This window comes from Macaca thibetana, chromosome 4 (assembly GCF_024542745.1).
Source record: "Macaca thibetana thibetana isolate TM-01 chromosome 4, ASM2454274v1, whole genome shotgun sequence".
Taxonomy (NCBI): domain Eukaryota; kingdom Metazoa; phylum Chordata; class Mammalia; order Primates; family Cercopithecidae; genus Macaca; species Macaca thibetana.
The window spans coordinates 103,510,194-103,527,886 of NC_065581.1; the positions used below are offsets into that span (position 1 = coordinate 103,510,194).

The 17,693-nt window shown below is 35.7% G+C and overlaps 2 protein-coding genes and 1 non-coding gene across 7 annotated transcripts in view; 2 read left to right on the forward strand and 1 right to left on the reverse strand.

Annotated features, from left to right (window-relative positions):
- The window catches only part of ATG5 (autophagy related 5), a 134,366-nt gene that overhangs the window by 112,932 nt on the left and 3,741 nt on the right, over positions 1–17,693 (reverse strand). For 4 of the 5 annotated variants that reach the window (XM_050786760.1, XM_050786759.1, XM_050786761.1 and 1 more), the window contains exons 2-3: positions 12,277–12,442; positions 4,605–4,732 (exon numbers count right to left, since the gene is read on the reverse strand). In XM_050786760.1, the coding sequence (XP_050642717.1) occupies positions 4,605–4,732; positions 12,277–12,384 (236 nt within the window). In that variant the 5' untranslated portion in view covers positions 12,385–12,442. The remainder of the gene's footprint in view (positions 1–4,604; positions 4,733–12,276; positions 12,443–17,693) is intronic. The other variant, XM_050786762.1, reaches the window with a different exon arrangement.
- Positions 425–536, forward strand: LOC126953982 (U6 spliceosomal RNA). The gene has a single exon (XR_007725452.1). It is a non-coding gene; the product is annotated as a U6 spliceosomal RNA (small nuclear RNA).
- Positions 908–17,693, forward strand: part of QRSL1 (glutaminyl-tRNA amidotransferase subunit QRSL1) — a 362,228-nt gene continuing 345,442 nt past the window's right edge. The window contains exon 1 of the mRNA XM_050786729.1: positions 908–917. The gene's annotated coding sequence lies outside the window, so the exon portion shown is untranslated. The remainder of the gene's footprint in view (positions 918–17,693) is intronic.

Below are 17,693 nucleotides of genomic sequence, written 5' to 3' on the forward strand. Positions count from 1 at the left end.
GCCATCTGACAAAAATCCAACATCCATTCATGACAATTGTGAACGACTAATATATTCCCCATAAAACTAAGAACCCACAAGATGTCCATTCTCACCACTCTTATCCAAGGAAAAAGAAGAAGAAGAAGAAAGAAGAAGAAGAAGAAGGAAGAAGGAAGAAGGAAGAAGGAAGAAGGAAGAAGGAAGAAGAAGAAGAAGAAGAAGAAGAAGAAAAAGAAGAGGAGGAGGAGGAAGGGGAAGAAGAAGAAGAAATAAAAGGCCTACAGATTAGAAAAATTAATTTCTATTTGCTGATGTCAAGACTGTTTACATAGAAAACCCCAAAGGATCTACCAAAAAAACTCCTAGACCTAGTGTGTGAGTCCAGCAAGGTTGCAGAACACAAAAATCAATCACATTTTCCACATACTAAAAATGAACATTCATGCTCGCTTTGGCAGCACATATACTAAAATTAGAACAATACAGAGATTAGCATGGCCCCTGCACAAGGATGACACCCAAATTTGTGAAGCACTCCATAGCAAAAATTTTTTAAATTATAAAAATAAAAAATAAAGGAACATTCGGAAAACAAAATTAAATTTTCCTCTTTTACAATATATGTGGTTTGGCAGAGAAAGACCTCTAGGTGTTTTCAGCAGCTTTTCTCAAAATAGTGCCAGAATGGAAACTACCCAATGTCCATCAGTTAATGAATAAACAATTTGTGGTACAACTATACAGTGGGATACTATTCAGCAAAAAAAAGGAAAAAACCACTAATACATGCAAAAAGGATGAGTCTCAAAAGCATTACTCGAGGTAAAATTCAGACACAAAAGGCTACATACTACATGATTCCATTTATACGGCATTCTGAAAAAGGTAAAACCACTGAGATGGGAAATTAGATCAGTAATTGCTGTGAGTTGGGGGAAGGAAGAGGTAACTGTAAAGGAGCACCAGGGAATTTTGTGAAATTAAATATCTTATCATCTTGATTTTGTTAGTAGCTATACAACGGTACACAATTGTTTAAAATCTCTTCAAACCATACTCTAAAAAAGATGAATTGGCCGGGCGTGGCGGCTTATGCCTGTAATCCCAGCACTCTGGGAGGCCCAGGCAGGTGGAGCACGTAAGCTCAGGAGTTCAACACCAGCCTGGCCAATATGGTGAAACCCTGTCTCTACTAAAAATACAAAAATTAGCTGGGTGTGGTGGCAGGAGCCTGTAATTCCAGCTACTCAGGAGGTTGAAGCAGGATAATCACTTGAACCCGGGAGGCGGAGGTTGCAGTGAGCTGAGATCATGCCACTGCACTACAGCCTGGGCGACAAGAGCAAAACTCCGTCTCAAAAAAAAAAAAAAGAAAAGATGAATTTTATTCCACATTAATTATATGCTTGGGATTATTTTTCCCTTCTCAGAGAGTCTGTTAGCCAAGTAGATGAACAAAGAATAGTAAGAAAGAATTAACAGTAAAGGAAAAATAATTTGTTTTAAGAATACTCCATTCTGCTATTATCTATAACTAATTTTACTATATGTACTATTTCTTAAAAGACTCTTTAAAACCAAGCATTTGTTTAAAAAACAAAGCCCCCATACTCTTCATCTATGTCCTACCAAAAGGAAGATAAAGTCATATTTTTAACATCTGAGTATGATGGAAGTCATGATTATCAAGGACTCTAGTTTTTTTCTTGCTATTGAGAATTGTCACCTTGTATGAAAAAGACAGACTTATTTGAATTAGGGGACAGAATCAGTGACAAGGTTATAAAGAAGAGAAGAAACATCAATTTCTGTTCTTTCTTCCCTCATTTATGAGTTGTCTTAACTGGCGACTAATTTCCTTTCCTACCTGAACCTATTTAAAACTCCAAAGAATAAATATAGGAAAGACATTATTATCCAACTCAAATAAATGCTTCTCTATCCTTAAGACGCTTGTGTGGTCTCAAAAGTCCAAGTCTTCCAACACTTCAGTGGTAGCTGCTTTCCTACACTGATGGAAATTCACAAAACCATCCTATTTTGCGAAACCCACTATTTAAATGCCAGATATTCTTATATTGATAGCCTATTTCCAGGAAGAGACTTTTTTTAACATAAGAGAAAACTGATATTACTGGAAGCAAAGAGAGAGAAGATCAAGACTAAGCCCAGAGGTCCTGGATTACATTTATGCCTCTGGAAGTTATTCACGCCTCATATATATGGAGTACTTAAAAACACTAAAGGAAAAGATGTATCAAAAGTCATTAGCTATAATGAGCTTACAGCATGACATAACTGTGGAATTGATATAACACATAAAGAGTTAACACCCCCAAAACTACCATGAAGATACTTGAATATAATTGCTTTCACATAAGCTCTCCAAAAGGGAAAAGAACTCCACTCTTTAATAAAAGACTTTCCAAAGGGATAAATACTGACAAAGAAAGAACATGGTATAATAATGTTTAAGCCAAAATCATTGTTCTGCAGTGACAAGGAGAAATGGGTCCAAACACTATTTACCCATAAACCTATAAAATATAAGCCATATAGAATACAAGAATAATCACCACAAGGGACAGAATAAAACAGCAACTGAAAGATGATGACTTAGCAATCACTTACTTTACAAGCTAAATTGAGGTTTCCCAAATTTTCCAGAGTTCCTCAACTGGGGGCGGTTCTGCCTCCATTCAGGGACATCTGGCAACATTTTGGATAATCAAAACTGGAGGAAGTGCTACTGGCACTTGTAGGAAGAGGCCAGAGCTGCTGTTAAATATCCTATAATGTACAGGGTAGCCCACCACAACAAAGAATTATCAAATTCAAAATGTCAATAGTGACCCTATTGAGAAATCCTGCTTTACAATAAAACTGAAAAGCCCCGCTAGTCACACAAAATCTCGAGATAATCTGTAATACATATAATGCAATACAACGTAAATAACTGCAGATAGAAATGTCAAGTGCATATATACACCCCATTGCTACTCTCCCACACTCTTTCCCCCCCATCCTGTCATTCTACTCTTCTATTTAATAATCGTTACTCCATTTACACTTCCTTTAAGCCACCTTCCCCTTCCAAAACCTCCAATTCTCCTGAGAAATAAAAAATGGAAAACATTGCCACCTTATCTATGCTGCGTGATGTCTAGAACTACTCAAGAAGAGTCAGAGGAGACTGATACATGATCATGAAGCTCAGTATTGTTTTGACTTAAAGAAAGAATGCTGTAACAAGACAACTGTGTCATAACTTCCCAGAACCACCTCAAAGGATTAGAGACGGGACCCAAAATACAACCTTGCATGTTTGTAAGCCATTATGAAAAATTTACTCATTCTTGGGATCTCATCAGCACAAGGTGAGTTCCAAAATTTCTCTCCTTGCTAATAAAGTCCTCTGATTCACATCAGCTGCATTTATTAAACACCTAACTAGCTTCCTTTCATTTGTCCTAAAGCTCTTTCAAAAACTCATTTTAATATTCCCCAATTCAGAAAGCAAGTCCATTTTTAACCAATTTGTATTTTTCATGTTTCATTTAAATCTGTCTTAGCCTGTATCTTTTCATTCAACTGTATCCAAATGGCAGCATTTCAACATTAACATCCAGCATACCTTGAACTATTTTTTTTTTTACATTCTTCGCTCTGTAATTTCCAGTTTCATTAAATATTTTTGGAAGCACAATGAATAAAACTCCCAATAACAGAGGAAGTACAAAAAAACATCATTTGTACATAGATAAGCCCAGGTTTAGGATTTGATTTCAATACTTTTTTTTTTTTTTTTTTTTTTTGCAACAGAGTTTCACTCTTGTTGCCCAGGCTGGAGTGTAATGGCGCAATCTCAGCTCATCGCAACCTCCACCTCCCAGGTTCAAGCAATTCTCCTGCCTCAGTCTCCCGAATAGCCAGGATTACAGGCATGCGCCACCACACCCAGCTAATTTTGTATTTTTAGTAGAGATGGGGTTTTTCCATGTTGGTCAGGCTGGTCTCGGACTCCCGGCCTCAGGTGATCTGCCAGCCTCGGCCTCCCGAAGTGCTGGGATTAGTGTAGTATCTGTTCTTATCAGTTCAATGCTCTTCTTAAAAATGTAAAACATCAAACTTATTTTTCACGTAAAAAGGAAATCAGTATATTTTAAATACTCAACTAAGCCTAGTTAAGATGTGCTTCTGACATAGTGGTCAACTAAATATGGCAATCAGTATGAAGAATGCCACTTAAGGTAATCATGTATATAAAGATGTTATAAATATTTTGGTGACAGAAATAAAACTGAATAGCGTCAAGAGATGACTTTTCATAAGGGAGTTTTAAATATGTCTGAAAATAGCCCATAACCAAATATATTCTTATTGTACCATATAAAAATCTATTGCTAAAAATATATGAAGCTGTCCAGTCATCCATGCATCCAAACAGAAGGCAGAAATATTTTCAATAACGTACTCTAATAAGTCTAAACTTCATGTATTGTATGAGCTAGACTAATGACGTCTATCCTCGTAGAACTTTTTTACAATTGTTTCAGGGCACACTATACCTTTTTAAAGCTAGTATATACTTAATGCTTAATAATGCAGAAAAATTCACTCACCATTTCAGTGGTGTGCCTTCATATTCAAACCATATCTCACTAATGTCTTCTTGTCTCATAACCTTCTGAAAGTGCTTTTTCACTTTGTCAGTTACCAACGTCAAATAACTTACTCTTGGCAAAAGCAACTGAAATGAAAATTTGTAAAATCGTATTTATTTACTAGTTATTATTTTTTAAAAATACTAAGGTTTTTGAATTTTAAGGAAAAACAGCCGTGTTCTTTGCATTATTTTGAACATCCCACACAAAGTCAACTGCTTTTTATAGAAGATCAAAGCTTAAAGGTTAAGATGTTTTAATATTTCTTACGGGGCCATTACTTTAAGCACAGCTTACCACATAAATGCCCAGAATCATCAACACAAATCTATCTACAACTTTCTATAACACTAAATAAAAATGTAATTAGATGTCATACTATTTAAGATACTTATTGGTTCTATCAAATTTAACTTAAAAATTAAAATGATTCATCTGAGTCAATTAAACTGTTCTAAGAAGATAATCAACTCGAGTCTCAAAGTATACCTTGCCTTATCAATCAAATCTTCTCAACCAGTCCATCATGTTTTGAAGGATGAGAGAGAATGCTGGGCTAGGTAAAGCCTTAACAAAAACAGTATGAAGAACCTGGTCAGTGTTTTTTTCCCCACAAAAGGTACCCAAAAATAAAACAGGAAGAGTGTTTTGGAAAATCAATTATGATTTATATAAAGAACCGACAATTAGATAAAAGAAGGAGGTTGGCAAAAATGTATGGTTTTCCTCCTTTGCAGTAGACACTCTAGTCATTTCTTGCTTTCCTAAGTGTCTGACTTCTTTTGCTGATAAAACTGCTTTGTTATTCTTTTGGCTGCTTTTATAACTGCATGATCTTTCATGCTCTTTATTCAAGGTGATATCTGTTGACCAATAAATCAAGTGGAACTACTAAGCTGGCAAATATATACAAAAAGAGATATTCTGGTTGAAGGAATTTCTATTTAATCATGGAAGTCCAAGATAACAGGTCCCAACTAGGTAGGAGAACATGACATTGATCCTAGGGGCTACAGAGTACAGGGGTATGGGAGGGAGACAGTTGGCATGCTCCAGCACGGAATACAAGGTACTAAATACTATGAAAAAGCTGTTGAATAGTATTATGCATTCAATGGACTATGAGTTGTTCTTTTATAAAGAGATAACTGTGATTAGTGAAGAAAGAAAAAGGAATTCTTACTATTTAATGTAAGAAAAAGCAGTTTTTTCCCCCCAGAGGAAGTATTATCACCCCTGTTTTACTTTTAAATAACTTGCCAATATCATGCTATTCTTAAATAAATGACAGAGAAAACATTCATTGTATTCTTTCAGAAATGACAAATACAGATGTGACATTAAAGTCTCTTAAAAAAAGCATAACAGCATGGCAAATTAGCTGTTTTCAAAAAATATGTAAGTATAATCTATTAGTCTAATAAGGTCTCTATTAGTAAATCCTGAACTTTAATTTAAAAGTGATTATTGGGCATTACATAGTAATCTATTCTGTAGAAAATAATATTAACTTATGGAGACAGTAGGAGGGAAGAAACACCACAGCTAATGGGTATGGATATATCAGCTCCCGATTTTGGAGAGTGTTGTACTACATGCCTTGGCTTCACTCAAAGTTGCTAAAGAACTCACAATGATTTTTATGAAATAAAATCTTCTTTACAATAAGGAAAACAGAACATTAGATTATAACCTCCATTAAGACAGGAATTTTTGTCTGTTTTGTTCAATGCTACATTTCCACTGCCCAAAATAGTGCCTGCTTTAAAGGAGGCACACAATAAATATTTGCTGAATGAGTCAGAGATGCCAAAGGTTAAGTGAGGCAGAGTCAACAACTGTAATTTTAAAAGAATACTCATTTTTAAGGCAGAATCCACATTGAAATGTAGCTGCATTTTTCTGTTCTGTTTGGCCTGTGGGAGTAATCTTTAACTAATATATCCATATTAACACTAAGAAATCACTCTAAGATTTAAGAATGACTATTCTATAGTACATATAGATACAATTTACTTAGGAAATATTTAAACAAATAAAAATGAAAACAACATGAAACGACATCATCTTCTTGCCTTTTACCTGCAGACTATATATACTACTCATTGTTTTTCTTAGGTGTATTTCATTGGTTTAAGTTCTTTGTTTTCAATGTGGTAAAATATACCTAGTATAAAATTTACCATTTAAACCATTTTTAAGTGTACAGTTTAGTAATACTAAGTACACTCAATATCCATCTCCAAAACTTTTTCATCATCCTAAATGGAAACTCTACTTATTAAACAGTAACTCCCCATTCCCTGCTTCCCCGGCTCCCGGTAACCACCATTTTACTTTCTATCTCTATGAATTTGACTATTCTAGGTACCTTATTTAAGTGGAACCATATAATATTTGTCCTTTTGTGTCTGGTTTATTTCACTTAACAAATGTTTTCAATGTTCTCTTAGTTCTTTTACTTTGAATAAGATTAACTCCATTTGGAAATACTGTCAGCTACAATGGAAACTGTCATTCTCTTATTCCTCATTTAGCCCTAGTATAAAGTATTCCATGACTCTGATACAAGTGATTCATTTTTATCTACACAGCTGAAAAGAATATATATTTTATGCAATTATATGGAATACTTATGTTTCCAAAAAAGTTGCCCATAATTTTATTTCTTTATGCCAAGTCCTATTCTGTCCAACAATTTTCAATTTTAAAATTAGAGACCTTTCTAGGACAAAAATAGAAGTAAAACATACTAGAATTCTGTTCCACTCCAATGTGTAAAGCATCATACTAGGCAATGAGGATATAGCATTGAGAGAGACAGAGGAGTCCCTCCCCTTATACAGCAGACAGGTTAGACAGCAAAAAAGATACAAAATACAAAATTACAAATGTGATTAATGCAAGGAGGAAGTAAAGAATGTTATAAGAGCAAGTAGCAAAGGAATTTAACCTGATCTAGAGTTTCAGGGGATACCCTGACACGAAGTATATCTTAAGGCAAAGAGTCAAAAGACAAATAGGAGTGAAATGAACATGGGTGGTGTGGAAGTCTGGGTGTGTGTAGTTGTGGGAGATACCTCTGCCTTTTCCAAACAGGGGACACTGCAAGACAAAAGTCATAGAATGAATACAGAGAAACAAAGATGGGCAAGTCTAAGAAGCTGAATATGATAGGAAGGTAGAGAGTTAAGCCAGAATAGTGCTGAGGAAGCCAGGAGCCAGATTATAGAGAACCTTGTAAACTAAATTAAAGATCCTAAAAATGAAGAAAAGCCACAAAGGTTTTAAGCAAGCAAATGACAAGATCAGATATGTGTTTCGAAAAGATCACTCCAATTGCAGACTAGAAAACGGAAAGAAGGGAAAACTAAAAGCAGGAAACTGGTTACTACCGTGCAATTTGATCTTTTTTTTTTTGAGATGGAGTTTCACTCTTCTCACCCAGGCTGGAGTACAAAGGCAAGATCTCAGCTCACTGCAACATCCACCTCCCAGGTTCAAGTGATTCTCCTGCCTCAGTCTCCCGAATAGCTGGGATTACAGGTACCCACCACCACGCCTGGCTAATTTTTTGTATTTTTAGTAGAGACGGTATTTCACCATGTTGGCCAGGCTGGTCTCAAACTCCTGACCTCAGGTGATCCACCCACCTTGGACTCCCAAAGTGCTGGGATTACAGGCGTGAGCCACTGCACCTGGCCTGATCAGTTTTTAAACAGTAGTCTGGTCTAGGCTGTAGCAGTGCAGGACGAAAGGGATCAGATAAGTCTGAGAGACACTGAGGTCTAAAATCAGCTGGAGTAAGGTACCAACTGAATATCTGGGATAAGAGAGAAGGAAGCACCAAACGATGAGTCTCAGATTTCGAGTAAGAGTAATTCTTCTTGCTGAAATAGGAAGGGAATAAAATAACGCAGATGACCATATTTTCTTGGGGGGAAAGCTGATGAGTCCAGTTTCAAACATACATAGTTTGAGTTCCTGTAAGACATCTAAGTGAGGATCTCCAGCAGACAAATATATAGGTTTGGAGCTCAGGAGAAAAATATTGGGAACTGTCAAGATATAAATGCTTGACAAAGACATAAAAATGGACAAGAACTCCAGGGGGTAAAAAGTGAAGTGAAAAAAAAAAAGAAAGCAGAGCCCTAAGAAATACCAATATTAAGGAATAAACAAAGGAGAAAGATGTGGCAAAAAAGGCCACACACATACACACACACATAAAAACCATAGAGGCAAAAGCAAAACCAAGGATACTGAGCACTGCAGGGCTAAACAGGACAGTGCCACAAGATGGGAGAAACAACCAACAACATCAAACACTGCTGAGATAACGCAAATGAAAATTACAAAACAGACTCTGAGCTTGGCTAAAAAGATACCATTAGTGACTTTGGCAAGAACAGTTTTCTTGGAATAGTATGAAAATGTGATTACAGAAAACTCACTGGTAGGAGGTGGAAGGCAGACAATGACTATAAACAATCTTGTTAAGAAGTCTAGCCATGGAGGAAAAGCCAAAGTTGAGAGATGGGGTCAACAGAGGCTTGTTGTTTCAGGATAGGAAGGATTTATGACAACATTAAAAACGGTGAAGGAGCCAGCAGATAAGAAGTTGAAAGTAAAATAAATAGAGAAAGCAGAGGTGGAGATGGGAGAAGATCAGATACCACCAGCCTCCTGAGAAGGCAGAAGATAGATGGAGGGCTGGGCCTTGCCTAGAAGGAAGAATACTTCTTCCATTATAACAGGAGGGAAAGAGAAGTAAATGTGTGTGACTGCAGATAGGTTTTGCAGATTTGGTGGCAGAAAGTTAAGGGAGGTCCTATCACACCTATTACATCATTTCTATTTTCTTCATGAAGGAGGGAGTGAGGTCACCTGTTAAGAGTGAAGGAAGAGGTCAGGGCTCAGAGACATAGTCATAGTGGAAAAGGGTAGACACCTGACTAAGGATACATAAAAGGATCACTGCCTAATGTTAAGGGTCCATGGCATTGATGACCATGGGTCTAACCATGATTTCTTCTAGACACAAGTCACAAAATAGCAATGCAAATGAGTATATGTGTTTTTATACTGGATAATCTAAATAAAAAGCAACAGTTTAAATGAACATAACCGGAAGAATACAAACTGAAAAGTTATCCAGTTTCTACAAATTTCCTTCCCAATATTCTCTGAAAAATAAAACATACTACTCAGTGATAATATGTACAGGATACAGGTGGAAAAATTATGCACAGAGGCAACAAATCAAAATGCAGAAAAGACAGGAATATATGTAATATTAATATTAAAAATATGTTCAAGCTTAATTGACAGCCAGGGACATATCTGAACTACAGCTATATTGGCACTAAAATCCTCATCTGTAATTCTAAGACTAGTCATTGCTAATGTTTTGTTTATTGTCTTCCTTGTATGTATTAACTTACACTTATGCACGTACGTATTTAAACAGCCAAATTTGGATTGTGCCATATGGTTTTAAATTCTAGTTTTTTGTTTTATATTTATTATAAGCCTGTCACCCAACAGTCTTCAAAAACACAAATCATGACTGCATAAGAGATTTCTCTAGGTGAAGAATTAGGAAGAATTCAAGAAAAAAGCAATTACCTACAAGACAAGACAATCCTTTCTCCTACAGTTACCCTCAACACTCTTGCCATTTTCAATTTGATTAGAAACACTAGAAAACAACTTACAATCTAGTGCTCACAACAGTCTTTTCACATTTAAACAGGTCTATAAAGAAAAAATACTGTATTCTTTACATGAAATTTATTTAACTTTAGGAAGTATGTCAAACACTAGAGTTTGATTTAAAAGTAAACAGGCCTAGTGGAGTAGCTTATGCCTGTAACCCAGCATTTTGGGAGGCCAACGTGGGCAGATCACTTAAGGTCAGGAGTTTGAGACCAGCCTGGCCAACATGGCAAAATCCTGTCTCTACTAAAAATACAAAAATTAACCGGACATGATGGCGCACGCCTGTAATCCCAGCTACTTGGGAAGCTGAGGCACGAGAATCATTTGAACCCAGGAGGGGGAGGTTGCAGTAAGCCAAGATGGCGCTACTGCCCCCTCCAGCCTGGGCAACAGGGCGAGACTCTGTCTCAAAAAAAATAAATAAAAATAAACAGACTTAAATTATTTTTCAGTTGTTGTCAATTTGGCCAAATACACTCTTTGGTTTAGATACTATTACAAAGCCAATGAAAGTTAAAGTTGTAATTAAAACACCAAAAACTCGTTTGGGAAAAAAAAATGGTATCCTAACCTATGTTACAGAATAAGAACAGAAAAAATATCTCTAACAAATGAAATTCTTCTAAAAATAAAACTATGACCATACTTGGTTTTTAACTGCGGTGTTTTTCTAGACAGAAAACGGTTGATATTTCCAAAGATTATTCACATGTATATAAGCTTGAGTACCAGTAACAAGATTCCCCAACTTCTCTAAAACTATCATTTCTAGTAAGAAAACCCAAAAAGATGATTTCAAACAAAATCCCAACAGGAGCCTGGGGAAACATTCATGCACTAAGCAGTACCACTTGAAGAGCCAGTGCCAGATGCTGAGGATGCACAGAGGAAAACAAAAACAAAAACAAAACAACAGTCCTATACCCAAAAAGTGAGCGAATGGGCTCCTTAGTAAGTAGCTTCCTCCAGTAATCTGACTTCCCGTAGCGAAGGCAGGCTAAGGAACAGCGCTGCCTCTCAGAGAGATGAGTGGGAAAGCAAGGGGCAGACTTTACTAAAGTGAAACAGAAGCAGCATTTCCTCATCACAAATACAATTCTACTTTTCCACATCATCTCCAGGTAAACACTAGAATGCATACCTGAGACACAAAAAGAAAAAACAGTAACAACAATTGAGAATATCTTTGCCTATTATGGGCTATTCAGTAAACCAGGCAGGATGTCATCTCTGACAGAGGCATAAACTGGGATTATACATGCACTTAGAAAAGGGAAACAAAGCACACCAAAATCAGAAGACATTTGAAACGTGTTTGTAAAATACGTAATCCATTAACTCACACCTGCAAGTCAAGGTGCAGCAATTTATAATATATATTACATATATATTACATATTATCTCACATATAACATACAATAGCTCAGTGAACATATCGTGTGTATGTGTGCATGTTTATATGTTCATTAAGCTATTAAAACACTTTGTTAAACAGTTGCTTGGAATCTCTTAACTACAAAAGAATACAATCTGAACCTAGTATTTTCAAAATCTCTTCCTGTTAAAAAAGCACATATCTTATTATTGCATTATCATACATTTATCATATATGAATATATGCATAAGAAAAAGAAAGTCAAGAAGGCACCATAGATGATTGATTCCATTAACATACCCACATACATGTAAGGAAAACAAAGCATCATGACAACATGTTGACAGTGGTTTTGTCCTCTGAGGTGAATATTTCCTTCTTTATGCTTATCTATGTCAATTTTTTTTCCAAAATAAGCATGAATTAGCTATATATAAAATGTTACATAATAATGGCCTCCAAGTTCTTAGAGCTTTTTTTTTTACAAAAATGGACAAGGTTAAATATCCCATTTGCCACAATCAATGTACTTACATAGTATGGTTCTGCTTCCCTTTCAGTTATCTCATCCTGATATAGCGTGAAGCAAGTTGGAATACGTCCAAACCACACATCTCGAAGCACATCTTTGTCATCTGTCATTCTTCCAGTAGTTAAAGCAGTACATACAGGCTAAATTCTTTTTTCAACCAAAGCCAAACTGAAAATAAAATAAAGAGCATTAGTCAGATCCTTGCAAGGATGAATGAACCTGCTAGAAAACAAAAGATTATTTTAAAAAATCAATGCCATAAAGATTATCCACTTCAAAAAAAAAATGTGATCGCCAATCTTTAGTATAAATCCAAAAAAAAAGTACAACAAATTCTAAATGTAAAATTATTATTTAAAGGAATCAGAAAAGTAATTCAAAATTACATATACCAGTAATATTCATTGTACATTTGAGTAATGAACCACAGTCAAAAATGAAACTATATTTGCCTCAGTCTTCCAAGCCCAGAAGAGTCTACTGCTTATCTAAAGAGAAGCTTCACCTATACCCTATGAATCCTGACAGTCCAACTCCAAAGGATCGTTCTCGCAGTTACCCCTGCAGATAGTTCTTCCTCTCTTCCTGCAAAACTACTCTCTCATCTTAGAAAATATCTCTTTCACATTGGGGAAAAAATCTTTCTATAAACCTATTCCCCATTCTAAATTTCATCCTCTCCACAATGTAATTTCATCCTCTCCACAATGTAATCCCACCAATACTTCCATTTTAATTACCGTACTTCTTTTTGTAAAACTTCTACCAAAAGTGGCCCCCTAAACACCTTTCTCTGTATCCTACTATTCCCCTACCTAATATGCTCCTCTCTCACCTATTCAAATCCCTACTCTGCAAACCAAGCTCCCAGTCCTCTGTCCCCAATGAAACAGTAAATGCTTCTGCTTGGATCTCTCAGAATATTCTCTATACCACAAATATAGCACTAGGTCTGCAAAACAGTATTCTAGGTATGGCATAAGGACATGGCTTTTGACCTCCATAATATCCAAGTGCCTTCCAATGCTAATATTCTACAATTGAATAACACAATACACGACATGAGTAAATGCTGAAATAAATACTGTTGATAATATACACTTAGAATAACTCAACAGGTGGCACCTGGATACTAAGATTCAATATACTTATCCAAATAATATTTCTCATCTTTGATAGGCAGCTAATTCATAATCTATCATAATGTATCTTATGAAAACATTCAAAATAACCTTACGAGTTTAGCCAAATATGAATTATTAACACTGAATTATTCAAGGAGTTTGTTTCCCTTTTTTTCACTTCCACTGACCAATGCCGAGTACACTAAGACGGTCATAAATTAATTAGTCAAAGAAAGAAAAAGTTGGAGGTCAACTGGATGCAATGTCATCTACAGGTAAGTAAACTGCAAGAGGTGGAAAAAGTATGTCCAACATAAAAGTACTAGGCAACAAGAATTCTGGTTCTTAAACTGAGTCCAGTCCAGTTAGTGTTTTAACTTTTATTAAAACATATCCATAAAAACAACTATTTTAAGCAAATGATACACATACATGCTTGTAAACTTCATATCATTCCACAATGGTAGGCTACAAATTCAAACAACTATTGAGTTTCTGCATTTGGCAAAAAATTTCCAATGACACAAAATTAACTCACTGAAAACAGGAAAGACCGCACTACTTCCTGATTACATTAATAGTTTGCTCTTTTTAAAGGAAATTTACTAGTGGCAAAAAATAATGAAATCTAGGTTATCACAAATAAGTAAAACTAAAATTGAATCTGATATAAAGGTGGTATGCAGTTGTTTCTGCAGCCATGATACATCAAGTTAGTCAGCAGCTGCAACTGAGATTCACCTTTTGATGATGAAGAGAAAAATAATTTGAGACAAAGAGTTCCTTTAATAAAAATCTTTAATAAAAGTTAATTACAAGCTTAAAGCTGAAGTCACTGTATTGTCACTATTGATATTATTTTTCTTCTCAGAAGAAGCAGATAGAAAATATAATCCAAGACAATTGCTCTTCCCTCCTCTCCAAGCACTGTTCTCTCAAGGAGGGATAATAATCTGATTGGTCAGATTCCAGGACACCACTTGAGCCATGTTTATTAATAGGCAGGGATCATCATAAACCAAAATATCATGCATGTGAGTGTGGCTCCCTTCTCTCCCCTCTAGGCTGCCAGACAAGAACCCGGACCACCCTGCTCTTTCTTTCCATGACATTCTCTTCTGTTTCTCCCTTCCACATTTCACGAACAGTAAAATGAATGACCAATGCTCTCTGTTTCTAAGTCCCTTCCCAAAAGAGATACAAATATAGACTTAGGGGAAGGCAGAACACCTCAAGACTCCAACTACAGGCTTGAGTTTTAAAGTCTTATGTTCCAGCAAAGTTTACCAAAGTTCTACAGTAGGATTTTAAGTACAAAGTATGAGTGAAAGATCAATTGGTACTTTATTTCCCATATACTATTATTGCTTACATGTATATTTTTTGCAAGACCTAAAGGGAAGAACTAACTCAGTCAAGGCAGCTAAAGGTATAACGCAGTACAGCTGATACAAATTTTGCAAAACAAACAAACTCTGCAAAACAGATTTATGAAAACTGCAAACGAGGCTGCTTACTGCCTCAAAATACACAGACCCAAATTTATAGGATCTTAAAATGTTAATCTTTCAATATTAATATTTACCTATAATAAATTATATAAGAAAGCATGTCTCCAGTGAATACACTTAACTTTAAAAATACGTAAGAAAAAGTAGGGATACATGAATAAAACTAAAGGATGTAAGTTTTCAATAATCCTTTTTTAAAGAGGCAATAAAACACAATTTACTCTTGAGAGGCACTATAGAGTAGGAGTCAGAAATGTAAAATGTGGAGCCAGACTGTCTGGACCCAAAACCAGCTCCACCACTTACAGTGTGACCTCAAGTAAGTCATTTAACTTCTGTTTCTGTTTCCTCATCTGTAAAATGGGAAAACAGCACCTACCACATTAGATACAAGAATTAAATGAATTAATACATGTAAAGCACTTGAACAACATCCATCATATAATATGTACTATAAAGGTTATCTACCATTATAATTTACAGAACAAGAACATGTCTCAAAAAACGTTTAAAAGTCAACATTTAAAGACTTCAAAACCTAATAATAATCAAAAGCATTATATAAGTAGGAATTATAGGTATAAAAAAGCTAAAAATTTTGCAGTAATCACTGCTAATAATATGTAATTTAGAGTCAAATATTTAATCACTTGATATGCCTAGCTGTGTGGCAGGTGCTAGAAGAACAACAACAATGGACTTTTTAAAAACCTCAGTCATTAACAAAGTATAATCTCCAAATCTACTAAACATACCATGCACTTTCTGTCCTTTCTGTGCCTTTGCCCATGCTGGTGGTACCCTTACCCTAAAGCAGCCTTCTTCACCTTGTCTTCCAACTTAACCATCCCTTAGGACCCAGCTCAAAATAACCTTTCTTCTACACATGATTCAGGCAGAACTCGCCTTGTTTTCTCTCGGCACTTCTACTTTTCCTCTACCCTTGTAAGTTTCTATCAATAGTATTTATTTGTACGTCTCCTCCAGCAGACTGTAATAGATTCCCTTAGGGAGAAGGATCATATCTCATTCATCTCTTCACCTCTGATACTTGGAATGGTATCTGGAATTCAGTAGGTGCTCAAAAAATGCTTACTGAATTTGAATGTGTTGGAAAGACAGTGTATGATATAAAATTACAGAACCAAACAGAATCCCGAAAAATGAGGTAAGCAGGTGAGATTAGATAATAAAAATTAGATAACAGTAGATTATATACTACTTTAAATATCAAGTAACTCCAGAAATACTATACATTTTATATTACCTCACACTTGATACACACAAGCCTATACGCTCCCATTTTACAAGTGATAAATTTGAGAAGAGGATGTCAGATGATTTTTCTAAAATCTTGTGGCTAATAAACGGCAGAGCCAAAATTAGAAGCCACATCCTAACTCAGGTTTCTAATCTCATATTCTTTCTATCATACTATATGGACTGCCATCATCCCTCTCAACTCCAAAACATCCATATGTCCATGGTGTAATTAATGCCATCATCCCTCTCAACTCCAAAACATCCATATGTCCATGGTATAATTAAATGTTACTTTGTGAGAGCTTTCATGGGGCACAGGAAAGAGGGGAGTTGGAGATATTAATACATCCTATAGTGTTCAAAGAATTTTAAAAGATGTGGAACTTGAAGAATGGGTAGAATACGGACAGGCGAAAAGATGACAAATATTCTAACAGGCCAAAATAGCATCAATAAAGGCATTAAGTGGGCAGGCGCAATTTTTGTGCCAACTTTTAAGGAAATTTTGGGTTGAGAGTAGTATTAATAGATAATGAAAGAGCTGATACCAAAACATGTTTTAACATCACATGTGACCTTTAGGCAAGTCACTTTACTTCACTAAGCTTCAATTTCCTTACTTGTGAAATGGAATTAATATTACCCAAGTCACAAAGTTGTTCTGGAAAAAAAAAAATCCATAAAGTGTTTGATACAATAATGGACACACGGTAAGTGCTAGGAAATGCAAGCAATTATTATTCCTCTAATGTCAAATCTGTAAATGTAAGTAAAATTAGACTAGACCATGAAACACACCAAACAGAAGACTAGGGGTGGATCTCAATTTCGTCCACCAGTCCTATAGTGCCTACAGGTTTTAGAATGGTAAAATAAAAACAATTATGTGGTAGCAGTGCACAAAAGGAGAGCCTTGAGTCAGAGAGGCTAGCCAGGAAGTAATTTCAGCAACTAAGGGAAAAAGTAATGAGTGCCTGACCTATAGAGGTAGTCGTGGACTGGTGAAAAACAGATGAGTCTTTCCAAGGAAGAAAGAGAAGCTGGTGAAAAATGAGGGATAAAGAACAAGGGAAAGGAAGTTTAGATGCTGACAGCATGCAAAATACAATAAGATAGTTAAGGGGCTTTGAAATCAGACTGACATGGGTTTAAACCCTGATTTCCACCTATTAGTTACGTGTCTTGGACAACAAACCCATCCTCTTTGACTCTCATATTTGTGAAATGAAGATAATTATAATTTTCACAGGGCTGTTAGGTGTTTAGTACATTTGGTAACCACTCAATAAACAATGTATGTTTTTAGTACACAGTTTCCTCATATTTCCATGGCCCCTCTGCTTGAACACTTTTTCCCTCCTCTTTTGGCCAACTCTTTTATCCTCTCTGGGCCAACTCTTAATCCTCTTAAGCTTAATATCAGCTCCTTGGGAAGCTTTCCCCTAAGCAGCCTCCAGTCTAATTACTTCTTTAATAGCATGCAATATCATGCAATGCAATTATCTGTTTATCTTATCTGTC